Source organism: Sinocyclocheilus anshuiensis, unplaced genomic scaffold (genome assembly GCF_001515605.1).
Source record: "Sinocyclocheilus anshuiensis isolate Anshui unplaced genomic scaffold, SAMN03320099.WGS_v1.1 scaffold766, whole genome shotgun sequence".
Lineage (NCBI taxonomy): Eukaryota > Metazoa > Chordata > Actinopteri > Cypriniformes > Cyprinidae > Sinocyclocheilus > Sinocyclocheilus anshuiensis.
In genome coordinates this window covers 722,865-733,501 of record NW_015546060.1, presented here as the reverse complement: position 1 = coordinate 733,501, position 10,637 = coordinate 722,865, and the positions used below count along the sequence as shown (strand labels likewise).

The 10,637-nt window shown below is 37.7% G+C and overlaps 2 protein-coding genes across 5 annotated transcripts in view; both read left to right on the top strand.

Moving 5' to 3' along the window:
- The window catches only part of LOC107699421 (hepatoma-derived growth factor-related protein 2-like), a 10,205-nt gene extending 4,369 nt beyond the window's left edge, over window positions 1-5,836 (top strand). The window contains exons 5-16 of one of the 2 annotated variants that reach the window (XM_016500675.1): window positions 897-1,013; window positions 1,127-1,195; window positions 1,276-1,462; window positions 1,653-1,737; window positions 2,027-2,327; window positions 2,415-2,545; window positions 3,474-3,529; window positions 3,631-3,701; window positions 4,600-4,701; window positions 4,961-5,114; window positions 5,201-5,324; window positions 5,436-5,836. In XM_016500675.1, the coding sequence (XP_016356161.1) occupies window positions 897-1,013; window positions 1,127-1,195; window positions 1,276-1,462; window positions 1,653-1,737; window positions 2,027-2,327; window positions 2,415-2,545; window positions 3,474-3,529; window positions 3,631-3,701; window positions 4,600-4,701; window positions 4,961-5,114; window positions 5,201-5,324; window positions 5,436-5,565 (1,527 nt within the window). In that variant the 3' untranslated portion in view covers window positions 5,566-5,836. Of the gene's footprint in view, window positions 1-893; window positions 1,014-1,126; window positions 1,196-1,275; window positions 1,463-1,652; window positions 1,738-2,026; window positions 2,328-2,414; window positions 2,546-3,473; window positions 3,530-3,630; window positions 3,702-4,599; window positions 4,702-4,960; window positions 5,115-5,200; window positions 5,325-5,435 lie in introns of both variants that reach the window. The other variant, XM_016500674.1, reaches the window with a different exon arrangement.
- Window positions 5,837-7,114: 1,278 nt separating this feature from the next.
- The window catches only part of LOC107699420 (AP-3 complex subunit delta-1-like), a 41,824-nt gene continuing 38,301 nt past the window's right edge, over window positions 7,115-10,637 (top strand). For 2 of the 3 annotated variants that reach the window (XM_016500673.1, XM_016500671.1), the window contains exon 1: window positions 7,115-7,391. In XM_016500673.1, coding sequence (XP_016356159.1) covers window positions 7,296-7,391 — 96 coding nt within the window. In that variant the 5' untranslated portion in view covers window positions 7,115-7,295. The remainder of the gene's footprint in view (window positions 7,392-10,637) is intronic. The other variant, XM_016500672.1, reaches the window with a different exon arrangement.

Genomic DNA, 10,637 nt, shown 5'->3' with positions numbered 1-10,637 from the left:
TGTGATTGGTTAGCTGGGTCAGTGTGTGCTGTGGGCCAGTGTGTGTTGTGATTGGTTAGCTGGGCCAGTGTGTGTTGTGATTGGCAGCACTCGGCGCCTGGTCGGGAAATGGCATGCCCCTTATCATCGCCACCTGCGAGCTTCGGAAATGTCATGCCCTTTACCATCGCCGCCTGCGAGCTTCAGTGTAAATATTGCGGCAAAATCAAATCAATTTAAACCCGGATGATTATAACCACCCTTAAGTTTGTCTGCCTTGGGAAAGCTAGCGTGTCTCCGACATAGTGATAACACTCGTTGCCTTCTCTAGTGCAGCTCAACCAGGTCTCGTCCCATTCGTCGATATTTGTGATATCACAAATCCTGGAAAATATGCGTTGTAGTCCAAACGAGTCGTTCGTTGTAGTTTTTGAAAAGTGATTTCTGTTAAATAAAATGTCTCCTTTTGAAGTGGACTTTGAGCTTTGTAACTTTGCAGATCTTTTTTATGCTCAAACAGCAACATTACAGACTAACTAAAGTTGAAAAAGTGAAAAAGCATAATAGGACCCCTTTAAAATGGCAAACAACAAAACTGCAGCGTGCTTCTAATAAAAAAAACCTTATTACCTGTTGGTGTGGATGCTAATATGCATATATTTGTAGATGTGAACAGGCCTTAAGACTCATATAAACAACTTTTATGGTGCTTTTGTGTCCGTTTTAAGCTTGAAAGTTTCACTTCAGTTCAATTTATAATTGCATAGATGTATAAAAAACATAAATGGATATGTATCGCACGTGTGCTACAGAGGTAAATTTATTCATCGCACAGACCAGTTTTTTCGTAGCACGTGCGACATATGTCGCACTGTACAGCCCTGGATAAAACTGCCTTTTATGTAAAATTTTAGCAGCGGCCACCAGTGAAGAGAACACGGGCATCATCCAGTGATCGAGATGGAGAGGAGAGTGGATCTCCCTCAGAACCCGAACCGTCACCCAGCTCTGACTCCGGCAAAAACAGCGACCAGGTATTCCTGTCTGGAATTTGATCAAACACCTCATGGCTTTGTTATTACCCTAAAAAATCTGTGGAGTTAATAGTACGTTAAAATTGTATTAACGAGTTAATAATGTGTTCTAGGACTTCACGCCACAGAAAGAGTCGGGCGGTCGAGGCGGCAAAAAGCCAGCTGGCAGAGGCAGGAGGAAGGTGAGACAAACCTCACTGACATGTGGCCATCTATAATTGCTTGAGCTTAAACTGTTTTTTTTTTTTTTGTATAATTTTAGAAGGCATCATCTGGCTCAGACTCAGAATCGGGCTCCCAGTCAGATCAGAAGGCCGCCAGAAGTGATTCAGACGATGAGAAGCCTCGACCGGCCGTCTCTGGATCCGAATCGCAGTCTGGGTCCAAATCCGACTCCGATTCAGAACCTTCTCCTCCTACAAGGAAAGGCCCACAAGGGCGAAAGAAAGGTGAGGACATGCGCTTTGCAACGTGAGCCCAGCACATTTTATAATTAGTTTTAACGGTTGAGTAGTTGCGTCGAATAGCAGCACAGTGGATGGAAACTTTACCTGAGACAGTTGTCCTCAGATATCAGGAATCCTAGACAAGTACATCAGAATACTAAAGGACATTTTTCTTTTTGCGTCATGTGCCAAGCGGAGAAACCTCCACCAAAGCCACGAGGAAGGAAACCCAAACCAGCTCCAGAAAGGGCTCCTTCCTCTTCATCAGACAGTGATAGGTGAGTTTGGTTCATCTTTTCCTTTTTAGCATTTTTACATTTGCACTGATGATGATAATAGAATTTTTTTTTCTATTATAAATCTATTATACAACTTTTGCAAATTTTTGATTTAAGCCGTTCATTTTAAGTATGAAAAAAATATTAGAAATGTTTTAATCAGACTAACATGTCCTTTAATATGTTGTCATGCAATTCACATGATCATGGCATGAAAAAGCATACAAATATTCTGTGAATTTTTGAGGAACACATGGATGATTGTTCGAGTATGACTTTTTATTCAAAGCGACAGCGAGACGGACCGCGTCAGCGAGTGGAAAAAGAGAGACGAGGAGCGACGGAAGGAACTGGAGGAGCGAAGGAAGAAAGAGGAGGCTGAAGAGCTCCGTCGGCTCCGGGAGAGAGAAAAAGAGGAGGAAGAAAAAAGGAAAAGAGAGAAAGAGAACAAGGCCAGGAGAGGAAGCAGCAGTGACAGCAGCAGCAGCTCGGACCATGACATGGATGATCACCCTCTCAAAAAATCCAAGAAACCTCCGCCTCCCCCCATCCCCGCACCATCAGACTCTGACTCGCCGCCACCCGCAGAGGCCAGTCACCAGAACTCTTTCCAAATGCTTTCTACTAGTGATGGTTCTCAAAATGTTGACTGTGTTTGGGTTGTGTTTCCTCTTTAGATGAAAAAATCAGCCAAACGTCAAGACAGCCAGAAAAGGCGGCAAAAGAAAGAGAAGGAGGTAAAAGAGAAAAAAGAGAGGAAGATCAAAGAAAAAAAGCTACAGCGATCAGAGGAGAAACACAAAGGGAGGTATGCATTTAGATCGAATAGAATTCTTACTATGAATTTATATTATATATTATAGTAAGTATTATTAGGATTTTGAATTGATTTTTATTTTTATATTGTCAGTTTTCATTTTAATTTTACTTTTAAGTTTTAGTAATTTTTTTGCTTTTGCCACTTATTAGTTTTTTTGTATTATTTTATTTAGCTTTAATTTATTTTTATTTCAATAAGTTGCCAAAGCAAAATTTTTAATTTATTAAAAATAAAGTTTTTATTAATGAATTCGTTTTTTTTTTTTTTATAGTTTTTAAAAAGCTTTTCATTAAATATTTGTTCGATTTTATTTGATCTATTTCAATTAATGAAAGAGATTTTAAAGCAGCATTATGTAACTTTTGGCGCTCTAGCGGTTAATAAACAGAACTGCACACATCCCGCGGAAGAACATTCCAACCGGAGCTACTTCTCTAAGTTTATGTCTATGGCGATTCACGCAGGATTGTGTTACTCCACAGCGGTGACGACCCGACCAGGCTACAATAGTCCAAATATAAGTACTTATTATAAGTGTACCGTAGTGATTCGGAATGAGACAAAACCGTGGTTTGGAAGATGAATTCATGATGTACTCGCGCTCATTATATACATTTTGCAAATTTTGAACAGAAAAAGTTACATAGTGCTGCTTTAAAAGTTCTAACTTTAATTATCAATAACCAGCGTTATTTCAGCGTTCTATTCAAATTTAGATGCTGTTATAGTTTTTATTGATATTTTGAATTAGTTTTCATTTTTATGTTTTGTTTTCACTTTGAAGTCTTTTTTTTTTTTATTTTTTACTGTGAATGCAGTATTTATTAATTATTATTAAGTAACTTTTTTTTTTTTTTATAATTGTTTAGTTTTAGCAATAATAACCCTGACATTTTCAACACTTTTCTTCCACAAGGCCTAAGCCCGAGAAGCCGAAACGGAAGCTAGCGCGTCCACCCGAGAAGAAAAAAGGTCACATGAAACATGTTCTTATGCCTGTTCAGTTCTTTTGAATAATGTTACGGTCAGTCAAACTTGAACTCTTGTTTCTGTCGCTCTGTATATATATTCAGAACCCTCACCTGAAGAGAAACTACAGAAGCTCCACACAGACATCAAGTTTGCACTGAAGGTTGACAACCCAGTAAGTAGTGACATCAGCAGTCCAGCCATGTGTCACTTTCACACACAAAAGCCATTAAAATTACCGGAAACATTATTCTACAGATCTTACAGCAAAGGTTCCATGTCTAGTATTCGAACAAGCAATGGTTTTGGTCAGACTCTGCTAGGATGCCCAATTCATTGAATCAGTTGAATCAGACTTGTTTTAGTTCATACTGTTCATGTGAATTTTGTTCATGTGAGATTTTGCTGTTTATTACAGTTGCATATTCTGTGATATTTAATATTATTTTATTTTATATTTATTTTAAAGCTACCCTAAATGAAATCCTTACTTTTACACAGGAAAATATTTTTTCTTTATTCAAGATATTACACCTTCAAATAGTTTTGAACTCTGAATATAGCCTTTTTAATAAATTAATATAGTCTAATATATAGCCTTTCTTCGGCCCAGTGTTATTTTATTATTATTATTAAAAAATTATAGTATTTTTATATTTTCAGTTTAATTTTAGTTTAATTTCTTGTCATTACTTTTTATTGATGATTTTTTTTTACTTTTAGTGATTTTAGTGCTTCAGCTTAAACTTATTTCAGTTAGTTGCCAAGGCAACATTTCAACTTTTCATGTAGCCTTTCATGTAATATTTATATTTTATTTTATTTCCGCTGTATTTCAATGAACAATTTATATTAAATTACAATCTATTGTTTTAATAGTTGTAGTTAACGGTAATGTCCCTGGTTCAGCCATCAAGTCTGATTTCAGCTGAACCACACATGACCTCTAAACTTTCAAAATGCTGTTAAATTTAGTCTATATTTATAGCAGTGGCTGTACATGTGAAAATGACTTGTGAATGTGTGAATCCCCTGGTATCATTCTGAGTCTTCTGCTTGCTTTCAATCTGTAGGACATTGAGAAGTGTCTACAGGCCTTGGAGGAGCTCAGCTCGGTACAAGTAACCACTCTAATCTTGCAGAAGAATGCAGATGTTATTGCCACACTCAAAAAGGTATAAACACGAGAAAATCTTTTAATTTGCAATCCATTTTACTATTTAATGTGAGGTATTCCTGAGTAAAACAGTGTGTTAAAAAAGGGGGGGGGAAAGTGTGATTGAACTTTTTGGGATCATTTAATTTTGATTTGAAATCATAATTTTTTTCTTAAATGATAAAAAATAAATAATAAAACAAATTTGATTTAAATATTAAATATTTTATATATGTTCAATAAAACCGGCACACTTCTGACCATCTTTTGTCTTTTAGATTCGCCGTTACAAAGCAAGTAGTGCGGTTATGGAGAAGGCCACTGCAGTGTACAATAAGCTAAAGCTCCAGTTCCTTGGCAAGATTGAGTCCGGTAAACCAAAAGCGGATGAAAAGAACCAAGAAACCAATGAGCAAGACACACAAAACACAGGTAAACTGTCAAATTAGAAGTTTTCACATGCAGTAATCAAATGAGTTTTAAAACATGTTTTTTTGCACTTTGTATCTTCCTTCCAGACGACTCTAAACCAGTGAACGGAGAGTCAGAAAGCGAGAAAAAAGACATTTCTGAATCCGAAAGCAACCCCAAACCCACAGACCAAGAGCAACAGGATGAGAACAAATCCCCGAACGGCATCAGGTGAAGAACGGCCACCTTTCGTTCTGTTTTAATTATTAGTCGGCACATTTTCCTTGTTCTTAAGCAAAATAATCACACAACGTGCTGATTGGTTTCGCATTTGTCTTTCAGGCCCAATCCAGATGACCAAACAGAGCAGCAAACACTCACAACTGACTCCCCAGAGGCCAGTCCAACAGCAGACACAGACGTAAAAGAGGACAGCAGAGCTCAGGACGAGCAGATGTCTTCTGAGAGCTGAACTGTGCTCGTTTCCTTTTATAATGCTCACAAACACACTCTGGCTTCCTTCATTCATTTGTGTTACTTTTTGTCTGCCCACCTTTGTGACCTACATGAGTTTTTCGTGTTGTACATAAAACATGATATGAACATTATTAGCACTTTTGAATCGAGACGTCATGAGGCAAACAAGCGCCTTAATCTAAATGTTCGATGTGGATGATTCTGCACTAGCCACGTTTGGTCAATCGAGGGTGAACGTTTTATTTCAGAACCACGCTGACGTCTAGGAGGAAAAACACCGAAGCCCAAATGTATTTGAAGACTGCTTGTATTATGTAGTTGCTTTTTATGAGTAAAACCTTTTTTCCTTTTGTTTTTTATGAAAAAAAAATAAGAAAGGAGTCTGGTTTTATGTTGATTGATCCACTAAGCCATGCAGAAAGAGATCATGAAGTTTCATCATCATTCTCATTATTACTGCACAAATCTACATCTGATCTGTATGGATTTCAATAACTTTCAGTGTCTATGGACTGACTAAACACTAGACGTACCGTTTGTTGTCCATGGTTTGGTCCCCTGATAACATCTTACATCTGCATAGGTTGACCCAATAATGCTATTCTTTTCTTGGATGTCCTAAAAAATGCTTATGCTTATTATAAACATGTTTCTAGTGCTATGTAACTTGGTCGGAGCTTTTTTTTTAGTATCCCTGAAGGATTAAATAAAAATTCTGCATGATGGCCATGATTTTGAATGTTTTTATAGATGGACCATGAATTATTCTCTTGATATGTTCAGAATATTACACTAATATACTGCATAGTACATACTACAAAGTATAGACTGCATGTTTTGGTACTAATAGGTGTAGAATAGTATATTATGTTTTAGAACACCCATTGTCATCTATTCTAAAAAGTGTAAAATAGTAATTATATTTATATATTTATTATTAATTGTCATTTAAATGATGTGAGTTATGTAAATCATCAGCTCAGTAACTGTAATTATTTTAGTCATTCCTATGATGAAATGTTTGACACAATAAACGCAGGAAGCAGCGACGCGTTCGCGTAAACAAAGGTTTTGATTGGTCTACTGGGCGCTGACGTCATTCGTACGCAAACGCCAACGGACGCGTCGCGCTCACTTGCGGGGTAGACTATTTTATTTAAAGAATAAACTATATTAAAAAGATAATATAAAATAACGAAAACAGGAAATCTGTTATCTCAAAAGAAGAATAAATACATCTCATAAGTTCTTTGTTGAGCAAATACTGAGTTTTTTTTTTATTCAGACATATATTGTTAAAACACTGCCTGATTCAACATAATAGCTCCAGAAAGTACGGTTTAGAATTGATTAGAATTATTTATTTATGCAATATGAAACTGTAATCTGCGAAACCAATAAGCACGTTCTCCACAACATCAAAAAGGGAAATGTTGAAGACGTAAATATCAAAATCCTAAACTCCGAAAAGCGTCACGCAGGGAAGCGTCCAGTGCGTCGCGTTGCGACGCGCGTTTGCCAGTAGTCAGGTGATCAATCCGCCATTTTGTCAGCCATTTCCTACCCTGGTCCGCTACAGATCAGCACTTACAGAAAGAGCGAGACCCTTCCTGCACAGGCCGCTGTTCGGGACTGAATGAGAGACTAGCGCTCCAGCGGGCCGGTCAGTACTCACATAAAGCCCGTGTTCGCGGTTCGGTCCGGTAGGGCAGGAGGGAAATCATCATGGCTCTGAAGATCGTGAAGGGAAGCATCGATCGGATGTTCGATAAAAACCTGCAGGATTTAGTACGTGGCATTAGGAACCATAAGGAAGATGAGGTGAGACACGCTTATCCATTTATTTCCTTTTATGTGCCTCAAATCAGAATTGGATGTTTTTGTAAATTTGCATAAAACCCAGCTGATATCAAGCTGATCTCGTATCGGTGATCCTAAAATCACCTGATTTCAGGTGAGCTAACCGGCTATAACCTGACAAATGTGCCTCAATAACAAACAACTGTTCTTTTAACACATTACATTGTTATTTCAATTATTTTATATCGCTTGTGTGGCAGGTGACAGCTGTTAGAGTTGTTAGAACACTCTGTCATCGTTTTGTTTATCATGGATGAGGCCATAGCAATGCTAACGGTTAAGACACTTATATAAATACATTCTGCAAAGTGAATACAAATTTGATTCCATCCTGTTTTTGACACGAACCGCGTGATTATAAATGTAATAAACAGACTGGGTGCGTTAAAGGGGTCATATGATGCGATTTCAAGTTTTCCTTTCTCTTTGGAGTGTTACAAGCTGTTCGTGAATAGATAAGATCCCTGAAGTTGCAAAGACTAAAGTCTCAAAACCAAAGAGATATTCTTTATCAAAGTTAAGACTCTGCCACGCCCCCCTAAAACGGCTCGTTCTAACACGCCCCCACATATCTAGGTCACTATGTGGGAATATTTGCATAATGCGCCCAAATGTTCACGCAAAGAAAGAAGGCGTGGTTTCAGTAACCGCAGTTAGAACATATTCTGTTACACCAAATACACAAAATAATGATCTTTAAAAAAGCATCATATGACCCCTTTAAAGAACAGACGTTCATTCAAAATAGCTCGCCTCACTTATGTGTGTCATGAGATTGGCCGTGTCTTAAAGGGTTAGTTCACCCAAAAATGACAATTCTGTCATTAATTACTCACCCTCATGTCGTTTCAAACCCGTAAGACCTTCGTTCATCTTCGGAACACAAATTAAGATATTTTTGATGGAATCTGAGATCTGTCTGACCCTGCATAGACAGCAACGCAACTGAAATGTTCCCAAGTCCAGAGACGTAGCAAGAAGATCGGTAAAATAATCCATGTGACATCAGGGGTTCAACCGTAATTTTACGAAGCTACTAAAATACTTTTTGTGCACAAAAGAAAAAAAAGAAAGACTTTATTTAACAATTCGTCTCCTCCGCGTGATGCAGCAGACACAGAACAGCATACGCTGTTTACGTCCAGCGGATACTCTCCAAAATGGCGCTACAGGGTGACGCGGAGGAGACGAATTGTTGAATAAAGTCGTTATTTGTTTTTCTTTTGCGCACAAAATGTATTCTCGTAGCTTTGTAAATTTACTGTTGAACACCTGATGTCACATGGATTATTTTACAGATCTTCTTGCTACGTTTCTGGACTTGGGAACATTTCAGTTGCGTTGCTGTCTATGCAGGGTCAGACAGATCTCAGATTCCATCAAAAATATCTTAATTTGTGTTCCGAAGATGAACGAAGGTCTTACGGGTTTGAAACGACATGAGGGTGAGTAATTAATGACAGAATTTTCATTTTTGGGTGAACTAACCCTTTAACGCCTAGTGAGCTGCCTATCTAGACATCATTTCCTGGGCATCATAGGCGCCTTCTGACAACGTTCGAACACCCCTGTGATGTTCAACTGGAAGATTCGAACGCGCATGATGACGCCTGCGATGCTCAAAAATGTTCGATTGGAATGTTCGAATACTGTTATGACGTTGACAGATGTTCGATTCGATTGTTCGAACTCACCCGTAATGCAGATAAATTTCTAGTTCAAACGTTCCAGTGCACCTAAGATGGCCAGAATCTTGGGTTAAAATGGTCGAACATTAATAATATAATAAAAAACGTTCAGGGTGAACATTTTAACTTTTTGTATGATGCATTCGTTTTGAACGTTCTGATGTGCTTATGATGCTCAGTTTGGGTCTTCAAACATGTTTTAATGTTTAGATGCATCTATGATAATGTTCGAACATTTATATAAAGCCCCAAAAGCATTCAGAATTCTCAAAAATGCTCAGCTCGAATGCACTCAGGATGCCGACAGATTTGCCTGTTCGAACATGTCCGTGATGCTTATAAGTGTTCGATTCAAACGTTCAAATGCACCTTCGATGCACAAAATGTTCAGGTCAAATGTTTAGACTTGCATATGTGGTAGAGTTGAACGTTTTGATGTGCTTATGATGCCCACAAATGTTGGATTCAAGTGTTCGCACATATATACGATTCCCAAAAAAACGTTTAATGCAAATATGTGAACGCACACATGATGCCCAAAAACGTTTGATTCAGATGTTCGAACGGGCTTATAACGCTGGATTCAAATACCTCTGTGACACCCAGAAATGTTGTCTCTGTAGGCAACTAACTAGTTATTAAGACACAGCCGTCGTCTTGGCTGTGAAATCAGTTTGACCACAGCATCAGGGATGAGAATCGCTGGTTTCTTGTGATGATGAGTGGTTGAAATGAAGATGAAATGATGAATCAGATGTGAAAGTGTGTGTAGGCCTCAGGCTGCCTGGTTACCCATAATGACAAGGCTAAATTTTCTCTTCCAGTATGCTCCATCCTCGCCCCTCCCTTTGAAAAAGGGAACAAGATGCTGTGACAGTGAGCGTTTATAATCACAACAGGGTTTCCCCGCTTTTATGCCATTAGAATTCTGTTCCCTTTTTAGAAGATTCATATTGATTTTTTTATTTTTAATCACCTGTTTGCCCTTCCAGCAGACAGCAGGTCAGTGATTTACGTGTTATGAAGTGCAATAAACCTAGTGAACACTGAAGACTGATATCAAGTGTTTCTGATGTGCCATAGCCAGTGAACGTGTCAGTTTGACGCAGGGTGGACCTTCCTCGATGACCTGCGCTGCCCGAAGTGGCCTTGAGTCTGTGGCAAAAAAACATAGCATTGTGATAGCATTGCGTCTATTAAAAAAAACACTCTCTTTATATTGGATATTTAATTATTCATGCTTATTTCCTGTGTTTACTTTTAGGTTACCTGAAGTTAATCTTTAAAAAAACTAATAATTTATTAACACTGTTAAAGGTAATCTTTAACAAATCCCAAAATAAATATATATATATTTTTTCATACTGTACTAATGTTATGATGGGCAAATTCACTTGGAACATTTATAATAGGCCTAATTGATTTTAGTTGTTAGTGTTTTATTTATATTTATTTTAATTTATTCTATTTAATTAATTAATTAATTAATTAATTTATTATTATGTTTTTTTTTTTGTAT